General features: G+C 46.2%; 1 protein-coding gene across 2 annotated transcripts in view; it reads right to left on the bottom strand.

Annotated features, from left to right (window-relative positions):
• Window positions 1–2,697: 2,697 nt before the first annotated feature.
• Window positions 2,698–16,958, bottom strand: part of plppr5b (phospholipid phosphatase related 5b) — a 52,337-nt gene continuing 38,076 nt past the window's right edge. Inside the window, exons 4-7 of one of the 2 annotated variants that reach the window (XM_072451223.1) lie at window positions 13,540–13,716; window positions 9,057–9,194; window positions 4,807–4,913; window positions 2,798–2,962 (exon numbers count right to left, since the gene is read on the bottom strand). In XM_072451223.1, coding sequence (XP_072307324.1) covers window positions 2,860–2,962; window positions 4,807–4,913; window positions 9,057–9,194; window positions 13,540–13,716 — 525 coding nt within the window. In that variant the 3' untranslated portion in view covers window positions 2,798–2,859. Of the gene's footprint in view, window positions 2,963–4,806; window positions 4,914–9,056; window positions 9,195–13,539; window positions 13,717–16,958 lie in introns of both variants that reach the window. The other variant, XM_072451221.1, reaches the window with a different exon arrangement.

The raw sequence follows: 16,958 nt of genomic DNA, 5'->3' as shown, positions 1-16,958 counted from the left end.
TCACACACAGAGGGACATGGACAGGATGGACTCAGGTGATTGTCTGAAGTTCTCCATGGTCCACTGGATCCACAGGGGACGCCGGAGCACTGCATGGAATATACTACACCTTTAAGTTACCCTGAATATTATTTGGCATTTGAGGTGTCGTCTTTTCTTAGCCTGGCCAGCCAGCTTCACATACTTTTACTAATACTTTACCAAGTTTAGTCTGGAACGTGTCCTGATTTCTGATGGTCACGATTCCCAGAGAAACGCTCTGTGTCAAAACAAGCAAACAGACAGATAAACAGTGCTGATTTCTGCAGAATCAATGAAAGACGCACTTCTCAGGATATATGAGAAGAAATGTGAGCAACAAATGGCTTGCCAAGCAACATTTGACCACCATTCTATCTTCCCTTCCTTAAAATTCATGGAATATTCTTCTCTAGATACATATTAGTTTTTGGAGCTCCTTTTACTAAAGCTTCGCAACCAGATTTTTCAAATCTTTTTCTAACTCAAAACAGCATAGAACACAAAGATTGTAAAAATAAAATAAAATAAAAAATACAATAAATAACACGCCACAAAAATCTAAGTCTTTGTAGAAATACGTTTTCCACAATGCTGACAACCTTTAAAAGTCACACGAATGCATATTTTATATTATTATGTGCCAAGAAACAGAAAGGAGTCACACCAGGACAACATCTGGGGCGTTATAGGGCCATACTGTATATAAACTATAAGTAACGAGTCCATTAGCCTAACTCGAGACCTAGTGACACGGTTGTTCTTCCTGCACCATGTTGAAAATGAGACATTTGTCCAAACTTTGGTGTGAATCCTCCATGAGTCTGATTATGTGATGCAGGTCTGAGATGGGCTGGTTCACAGTGGTCAAGAGCCAGAGGAGATGCATAGATGGAGGAAGCAGTGTCCGGTGCCGGGGTCTTCAGGTCAGCAGACTGGGAACGCTCAGAAGAAGGGTGACCACCTGTCTCAGCCGTTTGGGCCTTTGTCCACTGTCCCACACAATGTAGATCAGACTTTTTCACATGTGATAATCAAATACATTTTTTTCGAAGGTTTGGAAACTTTTGGAAAAGTTTAGATGAAATATAACATGTTTAATCTTGTTGCCTCTGGACAGTTTGGTGACCAATGCAAATGAAGTCTCAGTTTAAGGTACTGTACGCAGCATATACTTTTAAAAGTTATTATACTTCAATAACACATATTCTGTATTATTTGTAATGTTTTTGTCATTTAAAGGTCCCATAACATGCAAAATCGACTTTTCAGAGCTTTTAACCTTCTTATATTGCTATTTGTGCTTCATATATGTCCAGAGTGTTTTTTGATTGATTCCCGCAGTGTTTAGCTATATTACAGACTATCTCCTTTCCTCGAATCTCCAAACTGACGGGCGGTGAGTGCAAGACCGCGTCATAAGGGCAGGCACGCGTCACCATCCCCCCTCCCCCTCTCTCCTCTCCACCACTCTCCCCCTCCCCTCCCGCCCCCTTCCCCCCAGCTCCGCGCTGCTCCAGGCTCCCGTGTCTCCACATACAAGCCCCGGAGTTTTTCTAGTTCGATTTACGAGGAAACACGGTTCAAAGAGGCCCAAAACTTCATTAATGATATCACACTCTTTACTATTATCACAATGGTGAAGGTTTATGTGGCACTTGATGCAGCAACCGGGAAAATAAACGGAGAGAAGTTCTATCCGATACCGAAAAACCAGGAAATAAGAGCGCGATGGACATAAGACTTTTATATATATATATATATATAGTATATAGATCTATAGATATATCTGTTCTGCGCACGCTGTAGAATTAACACCAGTTTTATTTAGTCTCAAAGTAGACTCTTTCTCACTCACTCGCGCGGAGCGGCGCACCGCGGAGCAGACAGCTGTGGGGCACACACGCTCTCTGAGACTACGTCACGGGGTGGGCGGGGGTCCAAGGTCTGGGTGATATTTCTTAACTATTATGTTAAGGGTGTTGCACAACCCTTATTATTATCAATTATACACTTAGGATAGACTACGAAACGTGAAAAAAAGCATGTTATGGCACCTTTAAACAAGCCCTTCATGACCTCTGCTTTGACATCATCTTGTGTTTTAGAACTTTATAATTAAAATGTTCTACACAAAGCGCATAATACTTCATATCAGTCAGGCGTTTCCCATGTCAGGAATTGAGTTAGAGCTCCATCTTACTTCGTCAGCCATAACGCTTAAGAACAAACTAAATTAGCGGTGGAGCTGAACAGTGCGGGTCAGTCACTGTCTTGTATCATTGTGTTGCAGCTGTTTGTGCTCCAAACCGAGACAAATTTCCCTCTGGAACAATAATGAGCGTTCAGATTCTGATGCACTCGCTGCAGAGGGAATTCCATGTGGGAGATACGCAAAGGCTCAGAACAAGTCTGACGATGATTTATGAACTTACAAACAATGCAGAAGATCTTAGAGCTCTACCTATGATGTCACAGACTTGAACATGTTTGTGTTTTCTGAGGCTCAGAGGGAGAGGACTTACACACAGATTAATCAAACCAGTATGAATGAAGCTAAGTACAACTCCGGACGGGAACAATGTCCTAATTAAGCTCAAAAAAGTCTAAATCATGATCGTAGAGTTTCTTTACACTGACTGTGCATTTAAAGAATGAAATAATCCAATTACATTTGAATAGACCATTTACTGTTGCAGCCTGAATCAATCAAATCTGAAAGTAAATGTTCTCGTTCATCCACACGTCACAAAGATCTAGTCCCACGTCTGTAGCTTGAAGAGGAGGTCACCCTGAGGTCTGGAGAACACGCAGGAGCAGACGGAAGGGGAGGGGCGCGGCTCAGTTCCGATAGCTTGACTGGACAGTGAAGAACGTGGACGTCCAATGGGTTTGCCACACTGCCGACTCCACGTCATGTGACCTCAGCGAAGGCGATGTGGTTCTGCAAGGCAAACGAAGACAACGTGTGAGCTGAGTCAAACGCACTGCACTTCAGAAGTAGAATTGTCTTTGAACAGTATGAGAGGAGGAGCACTGAAAATAGATCAAGAGGAAAAGGCTGATCCAGGACCAGGTTTTCTGCACATGCATTTCATTTCAAGCTGGAGGGGGGAGAAAAGAATGAAGGTAAAATTGTTTGTATTCAAGTTATTTTACAAAACTCATTGTTATTGGTATCGGATCAATACTGCGATACTTGCCAAAGATCTGCCTTTAAACAGCTAATTCTACCAAAGACTTCACTTGCTACTGTAGCTTAGGAAATGATGACTTATTAATGAATTTCATGACCCTGTATTTCCCACGTCATACATGTTGCTCTTCCTTCGGAGCGTTGCTATAGCTACGCCTCTGCTGTAGCATTGTTGTGGTTTCAGCCTGAGCCTGGAGCCCTGGAAGCCTCTAATGTCTTAATCGCTGCTGCCCGGCTGCTACAGATCATTTTAGCAGTGATATTAGCATTTAGATTGGAGGATTAGTGCTCAGATGGGCCGTGCCACCGTTTGGGCCGAGAGGAAGAGTCCAGTGTGCGATTAAAACCTCGTTATAAGCTCAGCGAAGGCACCAAAATGTGCTCATGCCCCTGTTTGGATGGTTAAGCCTTCACATTTCTCTGCTGGCTGTAATAAATACAGGATCACAGTGTGAGCTGCTGCTCTCAATGTGCACATATTTATAGACCCAATGCAAAGAGTACTTTTAATGGTGAAGCAACAAAACCAATGGTGATTGGCTACTCCAGCTGTACAGGTATTCTGACTCTAGATCGGCAGAGTCACAGAGCCACACAGAGTCACACAGAGCCACACAGAGTCACACGCAGAGTCACACAGAGTCACACACAGAGTCACAAACAGTCACACAGAGCCACAGTCACACAGAGTCACACACAGTCACACACAGTCACACAGTCACACAGTCAAACACAGTCACACACAGAGTCACACACAGAGTCACACAGTCACACAGTCACACACAGTCACACACAGAGTCACACACAGAGTCACACAGAGTCACAGTCACACAGAGTCACACACAGAGTCACACAGAGTCACAGAGTCACACAGAGTCACACACAGAGTCACACAGAGTCACAGAGTCACACAGAGTCACACAGAGTCACACACAGAGTCACACAGAGTCACACACAGAGTCACACACAGTCACACACAGAGTCACACACAGAGTCACACACAGAGTCACACACAGACTCACACAGAGTCACACACAGAGTCACACACAGTCACACAGAGTCACACACAGAGTCACACACAGTCACACACAGAGTCACACAGAGTCACACACAGAGTCACACACAGAGTCACACACAGACTCACACAGTCACACACAGAGTCACACAGAGTCACACACAGAGTCACACACAGAGTCACACACAGACTCACACAGAGTCACACACAGAGTCACACACAGTCACACAGAGTCACACACAGAGTCACACAGAGTCACACACAGAGTCACACACAGTCACACACAGAGTCACACAGAGTCACACACAGAGTCACACACAGAGCCACACAGAGTCACACACAGAGCCACAATCACACAGTCACACTGTCACACAGAGTCACACACAGAGTCACACACATAGTCACACAGAGTCACAGAGTCACACAGAGTCTCACACAGAGTCACACACAGTCACACAGAGTCACACAGAGTCACACACAGAGTCACACAGAGTCACACACAGAGTCACACACAGAGTCACACACAGAGTCACACACAGAGTCACACACAGAGTCACACAAAGCAAGGGTAGTTTGCCTTTTCCTCCTGAAACAGAAGAGCCAGTCCAGGCCCTTCAGCCAGTCCAGAAAGGTCATGACCTTCTCCTTCAGGTTCCAGCTCTGTGCATCTTCACTCTCCGTCTCCTAAGAACAGCCTCACTTTACATCTTACACATGGACAAGACTCACACACAGCAGAGCATCCACAAACCTGAACACAGATTAGGACTATTTTAAACACATCAAATACAGAACATTATCACACAGACACATACCATGTTTCCATCATTGTTACGTTTATAATCTCAGGTATTTTACATTTAGATTGGAGGATTAGTGCTCAGATGGGCCGTGCCACCGTTTGGGCCGAGAGGAAGAGTCCAGTGTGCGAGTCCAGAAACTCAGCGAAGGCACCAAAATGTGCTCATGCCCCTGTTTGGATGGTTAAGCCTTCACATTTCTTTGCTGGCTGTAATAAATACAGGATCACAGTGTGAGCTGCTGCTCTCAGTGTGCACATATTTATAGACCCAATGCAAAGAGTACTTTTAATGGTGAAGCAACAAAACCAATGGTGATTGGCTACTCCAGCTGTACAGGTATTCTGACTCTAGATCGGCAGAGTCACAGAGCCACACAGAGTCACACAGAGCCACACAGAGTCACACAGAGTCACACGCAGAGTCACACAGAGTCGCACACAGTCACAGAGTCACACACAGTCACAGAGTCACACAGACACACAGAGTCACACACAGAGTCACACACAGTCACACACAGTCACACAGAGCCACAGTCACACAGAGTCACACACAGTCACACAGAGTCACACACAGTCACACAGTCACACACAGAGTCACACACAGTCACACACAGAGTCACACACAGAGTCACACAGAGTCACAGTCACACAGAGTCACACACAGAGTCACACACAGAGTCACACACAGTCACACACAGTCACACAGTCACACACAGAGTCACACACAGTCACACACAGAGTCACACAGAGTCACACAGAGTCACAGTCACACAGAGTCACACACAGAGTCACACACAGAGTCACACACAGAGTCACACACAGAGTCACACACAGAGTCACACACAGTCACACAGAGTCACACACAGAGTCACACACAGAGTCACACACAGAGTCACACACAGTCACACAGAGTCACACACAGAGTCACACACAGTCACACAGTCACACACAGAGTCACACACAGTCACACACACAGTCACACACAGAGTCACACACAGAGTCACACAGAGTCACACAGAGTCACAGTCACACAGAGTCACACACAGAGTCACACACAGAGTCACACACAGAGTCACACACAGAGTCACACACAGTCACACAGAGTCACACACAGTCACACACAGAGTCACACACAGAGTCACACACAGAGTCACACAGAGTCACACACAGAGTCACACACAGTCACAGAGTCACACAGACACACAGAGTCACACACAGAGTCACACACAGTCACACAGAGCCACAGTCACACAGAGTCACACACAGTCACACACAGTCACACACAGTCACACAGTCACACACAGAGTCACACACAGTCACACACAGAGTCACACACAGTCACACAGTCACACACAGAGTCACACACACAGTCACACAGAGTCACACACAGAGTCACACACAGAGTCACACACAGAGTCACACACAGAGTCACACACAGAGTCACACAGAGCCACAGTCACACAGTCACACACAGAGTCACACAGAGAGTCACACAGAGTCACACAGAGCCACAGTCACACAGAGTCACACACAGTCACACAGAGTCACACACAGAGTCACACACAGAGTCACACACAGAGTCACACACAGAGTCACACAGAGCCACAGTCACACACAGAGTCACACACAGTCACACACAGAGTCACACACAGAGTCACACACAGAGTCACACAGAGTCACAGTCACACAGAGTCACACACAGAGTCACACACAGAGTCACACACAGAGTCACAGAGTCACACAGAGTCACACAGAGTCACACACAGAGTCACACAGAGTCACAGAGTCACACAGAGTCACACACAGTCATACACAGAGTCACACACAGAGTCACACACAGAGTCACACACAGAGTCACACACAGTCACAGAGTCACACAGACACACAGAGTCACACACAGAGTCACACAGAGCCACACAGAGTCACACGCAGAGTCACACAGAGTCACACTTAGTCACACAGAGCCACACAGAGTCACACACAGAGTCACACACAGTCACACACAGAGTCACACACAGTCACACACAGAGTCACACAGAGTCACACAGACACACAGTCACACACAGTCACAGAGTCACACAGACACACAGAGTCACACACAGAGTCACACAGAGCCACACAGAGTCACACGCAGAGTCACACAGAGTCACACTTAGTCACACAGAGCCACACAGAGTCACACACAGAGTCACACACAGTCACACACAGAGTCACACACAGTCACACACAGAGTCACACAGAGTCACACAGACACACAGAGTCACACACAGAGTCACACAGAGCCACAGTCACACAGTCACACACAGAGTCACACAGAGTCACACAGTCACACAGAGTCACACAGAGTCACACACAGAGTCACACACAGAGTCACACACAGAGTCACACACAGTGTGTGTGAGTGTGTTACACATGTCCTGGAGAGTGTGTGCGTGTCGTGCTGGCCTGAGTGTGTTACACATGTCCTGGAGAGTGTGTGCGTGTCGTGCTGGCCTGAGTGTGTTACACATGTCCTGGAGAGTGTGTGCGTGTCGTGCTGGCCTGAGTGTGTTACACATGTCCTGGAGAGTGTGTGCGTGTCGTGCTGGCCTGAGTGTGTTACACATGTCCTGGAGAGTGTGTGCGTGTCGTGCTGGCCTGAGTGTGTTACACATGTCCTGGAGAGTGTGTGCGTGTCGTGCTGGCCTGAGTGTGTTACACATGTCCTGGAGAGTGTGTGCGTGTCGTGCTGGCCTGAGTGTGTTACACATGTCCTGGAGAGTGTGTGCGTGTCGTGCTGGCCTGAGTGTGTTACACATGTCCTGGAGAGTGTGTGCGTGTCGTGCTGGCCTGAGTGTGTTACACATGTCCTGGAGAGTGTGTGCGTGTCGTGCTGGCCTGAGTGTGTTACACATGTCCTGGAGAGTGTGTGCGTGTCGTGCTGGCCTGAGTGTGTTACACATGTCCTGGAGAGTGTGTGCGTGTCGTGCTGGCCTGAGTGTGTTACACATGTCCTGGAGAGTGTGTGCGTGTCGTGCTGGCCTGAGTGTGTTACACATGTCCTGGAGAGTGTGTGCGTGTCGTGCTGGCCTGAGTGTGTTACACATGTCCTGGAGAGTGTGTGCGTGTCGTGCTGGCCTGAGTGTGTTACACATGTCCTGGAGAGTGTGTGCGTGTCGTGCTGGCCTGAGTGTGTTACACATGTCCTGGAGAGTGTGTGCGTGTCGTGCTGGCCTGAGTGTGTTACACATGTCCTGGAGAGTGTGTGCGTGTCGTGCTGGCCTGAGTGTGTTACACATGTCCTGGAGAGTGTGTGCGTGTCGTGCTGGCCTGAGTGTGTTACACATGTCCTGGAGAGTGTGTGCGTGTCGTGCTGGCCTGAGTGTGTTACACATGTCCTGGAGAGTGTGTGCGTGTCGTGCTGGCCTGAGTGTGTTACACATGTCCTGGAGAGTGTGTGCGTGTCGTGCTGGCCTGAGTGTGTTACACATGTCCTGGAGAGTGTGTGCGTGTCGTGCTGGCCTGAGTGTGTTACACATGTCCTGGAGAGTGTGTGCGTGTCGTGCTGGCCTGAGTGTGTTACACATGTCCTGGAGAGTGTGTGCGTGTCGTGCTGGCCTGAGTGTGTTACACATGTCCTGGAGAGTGTGTGCGTGTCGTGCTGGCCTGAGTGTGTTACACATGTCCTGGAGAGTGTGTGCGTGTCGTGCTGGCCTGAGTGTGTTACACATGTCCTGGAGAGTGTGTGCGTGTCGTGCTGGCCTGAGTGTGTTACACATGTCCTGGAGAGTGTGTGCGTGTCGTGCTGGCCTGAGTGTGTTACACATGTCCTGGAGAGTGTGTGCGTGTCGTGCTGGCCTGAGTGTGTTACACATGTCCTGGAGAGTGTGTGCGTGTCGTGCTGGCCTGAGTGTGTTACACATGTCCTGGAGAGTGTGTGCAGGGCCGAGTTCTCTCCATTATTCATCAGAACAGGCTTATTTCTGCCCTCCTGCTCGCTCCTGTTTTAGCAGCACATTTGTCTGTGTCGTTGATGCGGCTCTGACCTGGGAGGACATGTACTTCTCCATAGGACTCTCCATGCGTCCCAGGTTGAGCGCGGCGGGGCTGGAGGCCTGCTCGTGGATGGGCGGGTCCTCACCGAGAAGCAACTTCCCCTTGAAGTTATGCACCACACACACCACCTGAGGCACAAAGCACAGAGCCCACAGAGTTATATGTGCGACTAGAGAGAGGGAAAGATCCACACAAATGTACTTAGGTAATCGTCATCTTTTCTCTGCGCTTTACACAACGAGGATCTCATATTATACGAACAAAGGCCTTATTTCAATGCTTTTGCACATATTTAATCACCATAATGAAAAACAAAGGAAAAACTGAGCAAAAGTTTGTTTTACAAGAATGCGTTTCCACAAAATGCTGAAATTAAATGAAAATGACGGGTTTTCAAATGCCTTTGAAAAAGTATCTTTCTCAAGTAGAAAGTTGCAACATGGACATTTATGTTGGACACACACACATACACACATGAGCGTGCACACACACACACACACACACACAAACACACACAAACACACACACAAACACACACACACACAGACACACACACACACAGACACACACACAAACAAACACACACACACACACACACAAACACACACAAACACACACACACACACACACAAACAAACACACACACAAACACACACACACAAACACACACACACAAACACACACAAACAAACACACACACAAACACACACACACAAACACACACACACACAAACACACACACAAACACACACACACAAACACACACACACAAACACACACACAAACAAACAAACACACACACAAACACACACACACAAACACACACACACACACACAAACACACACACGCAAACACACACACGCAGAAGTTTCTACCACTATATTATAATATAAATAATATTATAATATGTGAGCTCTGTCATCAGCGCTGCACTTCTTGTGCAGTGTAGGCAGTGGCATGGTGGGACGAGCTCTCTCGTGTTTCTGCAGGCTCGAGTATTCGGTACGAGAGCACCTTTGCATTTAGGTGCGTCTTAATTTATATCCTCATTATGCTCTTTTTCCTCTGAATATCAATCAAATTGTTTTTAACATACATATAACATGTCTGTGCTGTTGCTGTATCTGCCCTCCTCCACGTCTGCTCTGCTCTTCTGCAGCGCTACTGTGTCTTTGGAGCGAGAGGGAGAGAGAGGGGACACAAAGGACAGACGCAATCGGTCTCAGTGAATGAGGGGCTGAACAAGGTTAATGCAAACGTTTCGTGTCAGAGATTCGAGTTAGGACGGGATTGCGCTTGTGTCCAGAACCTGGGGCTTCGGCTGTTTAATGTGAGTTTACAGTTCACTCTTGACTAAAGGTGTAATTATTAGACTCTAAGTAGCTCTGAGAGACGAAAACAGTCCTATGTACGAAATAAAGGCTCTGTTGTCATTCTTTTTTACCTTTCCAATTCCCAGGACTATTATTAACCTGGGGAAAGGATTTTTCATGCATAAAGTACTTAACACCTCGTTACATTGTGTGTGTGTGTGTTAGTGTGAGAGTGTGTGTGTGTCTGTGTGTATATGTATGTGTATGTGAATGAGAGAGAGAGAGAGAGAGAGAGAAAGAGAGAAAGAGAGAAAGAGAGAGAGAGAGAAAGAGAGAGAGAGAGAAAGAGAGAGAGAGAGAGAAAGAGAGAAAGAGAGAAAGAGAGAAAGAGAGAGAGAGAGAGAGAGAGAGAGAGAGAGAGAGAAGCGAGTCACATCCATAATGAATGAGCTCCTTCAGCACGAGTATTCAGAGTTTGGCAGGTTTTTGTGTCTAGAATCAATCATTTTAGTGGGACTACTTTACCCCTGTGCCTCCCTGTACGGCGCCACCGCCAAATCTTTCAGGGGTACGCAGCACCGGGCCGCCCCGGCTTACTTTCACCCCTGCAGCCTGTATACTTCCTGAGTTTGTGGTAATGAAGCGCTGGAATATGTCCACTCCTCTATTTTCTGTGTGTTTCCTGTGGCTGTGGTCCTAGAGTGTGCGTGTGATGTCTTCTGTGTTGTTGTTACCTTTTAATTGGTACAACAGCTAAAATCTCTATCATAAGTTCTTTATTATGTACTTCGCTTTTCTAAATCAATAAGTGGCGTAATGTAAAAGTAATTGACTCTGATGATTTAGCATGACTTAGAGGCCTCACTAATGATAACCAAAAGTCTGTTTCCAGGCCCTCATTACAGTCAGAGCAGCAGGAGTGTAGCCCTAGCAGCACAGAGCCTGCCCCAGAGGATTGTGGGTAGTGGAGGATGTAGGTCAAACTCCCCCATGGCTCTAACAAGCAGAGAATGTGCTAGAAGTCTGACATGTTGCTACTAACAAGATCAGAAGAGCAGAGCAGTGCACCATGGGAACTCTCCACCTGCTTTTGTCGAACCCAAACCAGGAGAGGACAGCAAGAAGCTCCGCCCAAATGTCAACGCTCGGTAACCGTGCAGTTATGTAGGTCATATAACATATTCTGCAGACATTCAAGTATGTCATCGGTGGTCTTTACACATTTGAAATGTTGTGTTTCTCTGTTTTAAGACCACTGCAGATGGCTCTGGTCAGAAGAACATCATCCGGACCATTTCCTCCTCAAGCTCCATGAGGTTCATGAGGAAGTCGCTCTATAATCTATAAATCCTGACAGATCAGGATAGTGATGATCAGAGGAGAGGAGAGAGGAGGAGAGAGGAGAGAGGAGGAGAGGAGGAGAGAGGAGCGAGGAGGAGAGGAGAGAGGAGGAAGGAGGAGGAGAGGAGAGAGGAGCGAGGAGGAGAGGAGAGGAGGAAAGAGGAGGAGAGGAGGTGCGGAGAGAGGAGGAGCGGAGAGGAGAGAGGAAGGGAGAGGAGAGAGGAGAGGAGAGAGGAGGGGGAGAGGAGAGAGGAGAGGAGGAGGAGAGGAGCGAGGAGGAGGAGAGAAGAAGAGAGAGAGGAGGGGAGAGAGGAGGAGGAGAGAGGAGGAGGAGAGGAGAGAGGAGGAAAGAGGAGGAGAGGAGGTGCGGAGAGAGGAGGAGCAGAGAGGAGAGAGGAAGGGAGAGGAGAGAGGAGGGGAGAGAGGAGAGGAGAGAGGAGGAGAGGAGAGAGGAGGAAAGGGGAGAGGAGGAAAGGGGAGAGGAGAGGAGGAGGAGAGGAGAGAGGAGGAGGAGAGGAGAGAAGAGGAGAGAGAGGAGGGGAGAGAGGAGGAGGAGAGGAGAGAGGAGGAGGAGAGGAGAGAAGAGGAGAGAGAGGAGGGGAGAGAGGAGGAGGAGAGGAGAGAGGAGGAGGAGGAGGAAAGAAGAGAGGAGAGGAGAGAGGAGGAGAGGCAGAGAGGAGGAGGAAAGGAAAGAGGAGGAGAGGAGAGAGGAGGAAAGAAGAGAGGAGAGAATACGCAAGAGGTCTATTTTTGTCTTTGCCTTAGAGTGAATTGTAACGTTCGTTTTTTTATGTTTTATAATTGCATAATGCACACGAGTTACCACAGCGGCTTAGCCTCCATCATGCCTTCAAACTTTAAATATTGCTGTGACAGTGCAGGGCGTGGCACTCTGAACAAGAGGCGGGGTTATGAGGGGGCGTGGTGAGGGGGCGTGGTGAGGGGGCGTGGTAAGGGGGCGTGGTGAGGTTGATGGCGGCGTCTTGGAAACAACAGGAGGAGGCGAAAAATCCTCGATTATTCCTTGAACAAAACAAATGACAATAAAACTGTTTGATTTTCCGTTTTTCAATTTGATCCTAAAATTGAAAAACAAGAAAACAACTTCCGAGTGTGGTTTCTTTAAAGAAAGTGGGGGCCGAGCTTGACCAGACCGGGCACTACCATCGGCCCCGGGACTGAGCGGGTCATCGGTGTGGAGCGTGGTGCATTCTGGACCAGGTTCTGGACCAGGTTCTAGACCAGGTTCTGGACCTGGTTCTGGACCTGGTTCTGGACCTGGTTCTGGACCAGGTTCTGGACCAGGTTCTGGACTTGGTTCTGGACCTGGGTCACTCTCAGTCCAGGCCCACGGACACACGCTCCTCTCCCCGGGGGTGAAACAGAGCTCTCCACATTGCACAAAACAAATAAAGGTGAAATGACAAAACCAATATTTGACTTCAAATCAACCTGTTTTATTGTAGTTCGTCTTGTGAATCACAACGAAAAACAAAAACGCTCCTTCTTTTTTTTCTTTTGAAATCGAGTTCAGCCTCTTCACACCAGAGTTAACGTCGTGAAAGTAGCAAAAGCCCGACCTGGAACGGCCCCCAGGCCAAGACTCCAGTCCAGGCAAAATACGGCCCTTCAAGTTTAACAACAAAACTGCAAAAGTGCAAATATATCAATTTATACACTTAATTTGAGTTGGTTTAACAGCTCCTTTGTAGCCTTTTTTGACACTTTCATTTTGCATTTCCAAAAGAACAATCGCAATATCATTTATGTATTTATCATTTTGCATCGTGTGTCGTGTTTCTGTGGTGATTTCCGTACCAGAAATGTGGCAATGGCCGTTCCGATGATGTACCCGGCGATCACGTCGGACCAGTGATTGCGGTACTCGGCCACGCGGTTGAGTCCGGTGAGGAAGGCCAGGCACATGAGCCCCAGAGACAGCAGCGGAGAGGCCAGACGTGTCCCTTTGGACTTCACCACACACGTCACGTACATCTGTGGACAGGGACACACTCGGCTCAGGGTGGGATAACATTGGATTAGTAGAACACATTTTGTTTATTTTTTGAGAGCAGCATTAAGTATTACAGCATTCAAAAGAGTGCAAACAAACAAAACACATTTACAGAAGTGTGGACAGATAAATCAAGCATCAATCCATCAAATGCTGAAATGAGCTTGTGCTTCCTCTTGTGGAGCATTAACTAACTGTAAAACTTTCCTTTTCCATTTGATACACAGCCCTTTGTACTTTGAAACAGTACATAGGATGTGTTTTATAAGAATAGAAAAAAGGACGTCATACTCAGACTTGATTAGATAAGTTTATTTCGGTCAGAGGTTTAAAGGTGTAGCCTTTATACCTCACCATCATATTGTGTGTGAACCCAGTCATCAGATGCAAATTACATTATAGCCACAGACTGAGAATACGTGTTATAACTGTGAAATGGAAAGAACATGGTGTGGGCCATCGTTGACCTTTCTGTGACATTATTTGCAGTATGTAGCTTATAGGTTCACTAAATTGTACAAATTCAATGTTTCAAGTTTTATAAATGGTGCATTACAAAAAAATGTTTTATTGCTCTTACTGTCTTTTCTGGCAAGGGGATTTTTTGTGTTAATCTTAGGCATTTCCCCAGCTGTAGCTGTCCATGGTCCTGAACACCCCCACTCCCCTAAGATGATTACTATTACGATAGTTTCAGGTTAAAATGTGATACCAAATGATCACTTTTTTACTTTTAAGCACATGCGTTCCAAAATGTCTACCGTATTTTCAGGACTATAAGTCAAGTATAAGTTGCACCACCCAAAAAATGCCTAATAATATTTTATCACTTGGTTTACGGATTTTTAAATGAAATATATTGAACAGGCGGGCGAAATATAAATATAATTTCAATTTCAAAATATGTTTTCTTCCCGGGTTTTCCCAAAATGCACCACGGGAGGCGAGGGGGGCGAGACGCGGCGAGTGTAACAGCAGATTTAGCGTGTTTTGCATTGGTAGAACTGACGCTTCTAAGTGTGCACCCTCAGTCACAGCAAAACGCGCTGGTGAAAATGTGGTAAACGGGTTTAAAATGTGTATTTGCAATATAAAAGGAGTTAGCGCTGTGCGTCGCAGACACGGAAACGGGCGCGCGCGTCTTCACATGTTCCCGGGGCCGCGCGCAGGGACGGACCCGCCCCGTCTCTCACTCCCACAGGATTTTGACAAAAAATTGCTTCACGCACTCTTATCTTTTGACTTAATACCACATTTTATATTTCATTTAAAGCTATTTTGCGTTGACAGCAGTACTTTATAAAAAAAAATATATAATAATTTATTGTATTTATATTGTAGAAATCAATAATCGAAGTGCGGCATATCCGTAAACCAAGTAATAAAATAACTGTGGCCTAAAGAATAAATTAAAACATATATAAGTTGCACTGGAGTAAGAAATAAGGTTGCAAGTGTGAAAATAACAAATAATATACTTGTACTCAAGAGTGACTTATATGTGATAATATTAGTATAAATTAAAGTCGCACGCCGACCAAAACGATGAAAAAAGGTGCGACTTATAGTCCGGAAAATACGGTATATATAGGAGCATAGAATGCACACAAAATATGAATTTGAAAATGTACTAAATCTTCTGCCGTGAGTGGGCTCCATGCTAAATGGGAGCCACATTTAGCATTGCCTAGTGTTTTAGCTCTAAGGACCATCACAAGATGTTGCTAAGCGCGCACAAGCAAAGAATCACCAGCACCATTTTGCAGCGTAGCTACTATTATTAACACAAGATATTTGGGTGTGGTCCTCAATGAAAATCTATCAATTGTTTTGGAGAAAAATTATACACCTCTTTTTAACTATAAAAAAAATAATAATTGAAAAATGGACTCTTATACCCTACTTAAGTCTAAGTCAAAAGATTGAAACTATAAAAATGGCTTCTCCATCTGTTCCAGACTCTTCCAGAATAAAACAATCTCAAGATTGGAAAAATATTGAGAGTAATGTTGTGCCGGGGATTCCTGTGCGGGCCTTACTGGCAGATGACGGTTGGATCAATTGGAGGAAATTGAGAATCTCTGGATAAAATCTGTGCTTACAACATGGAAAGTGCTAACAGCTAACAGGTATCAAATCATACAAACTAAATAAAGATGTCAACATCTTAAGCTGGTTGGCTCGTGACCAAAGTTTTGCACCAAACAATTTAAAGGAGACCCATATCCAAAATCGATTTTAAGGAGCTTTAACCCATATTATATTTGTTCCCACTTGTCAATAACTACTTTTTTACACAAGTTGTATTTACAATGATTCATACATAATAATCCTAATTCTCATGCAGATAAGACGCCACTCTTTACTTCGTTCTGTTTTTTTAATCTTAAAAGGTGAACAATTCCACAGCGTTGCGTAGCCATTTTGGCACAAACTAATAAAACTCCTCTGTTCGCTATCGTGAACTGCAGCTCTCTGAGGCAAATCAGTGCAGTGGTTTTCAACTTGGAAATAAGTGGACTTTTTTAAACATGTTGTTTTACATCAATAATATGATTTAAGATATCCAAAATGCAACATAATGATCCACATGCGTTGTAGATTAGAACTGCTTGGAAGACAAAATGCACAATAGGTCTCCGTCAAGGTCTAGATAACAAAAGGCATAAAGGTATTTTAACCAGATTGTTAAACACCATTGTAGAATGTTGTGATGTCACATCTCCCTCTTCAGGCTGTTCTTAGAGTTAAGACAAAAATAGAATTGGATTAAATTGAACTGGATTCTGTGCAAGGAGATAAAGCTAAATGATGTGTGCAGAAGCTGTTAAGGCACAGCGCTCCCATTCCTGTCTGTCACCCTCAGCACAGCCCCCCGGAGGATGGATGAGGGAGTGCTTTTGACCCGAGCGTTGGGTGAACCATATCTCATCTCCTCTCTCATCTGAGCCTCATAAATCCACTGTAACGGTCCACTGCAGATGTGCCTGAAGGAGCGAGGAGCAGAGGGAGCAGAGGGTGCAGAGGGCGCAGAGGGCGCAGAGGGCGCAGAGGGTGCGGAGGGTACAGAGGGAGCAGAGGTAGGAGAGGGTGCAGAGGGTGCGGAGGGTGCAGAGGGAGCAGAGGTAGGAGAGGGCGCAGAGGGTGCGGAGGGAGCGGAGGGTGCAGAGGGAGCAGAGGGAGCGGAGGGTACAGAGGGAGCAGAGGTAGGAGAGGGTGCAGA

Source organism: Eucyclogobius newberryi, unplaced genomic scaffold (assembly GCF_026437365.1).
Source record: "Eucyclogobius newberryi isolate DKJ021-1_F unplaced genomic scaffold, fEucNew1.0.hap1 SCAF_18, whole genome shotgun sequence".
Lineage (NCBI taxonomy): Eukaryota > Metazoa > Chordata > Actinopteri > Gobiiformes > Gobiidae > Eucyclogobius > Eucyclogobius newberryi.
Note: the sequence above shows the minus strand (reverse complement) of the source record. Positions and strands in the feature narration are given on the sequence as shown.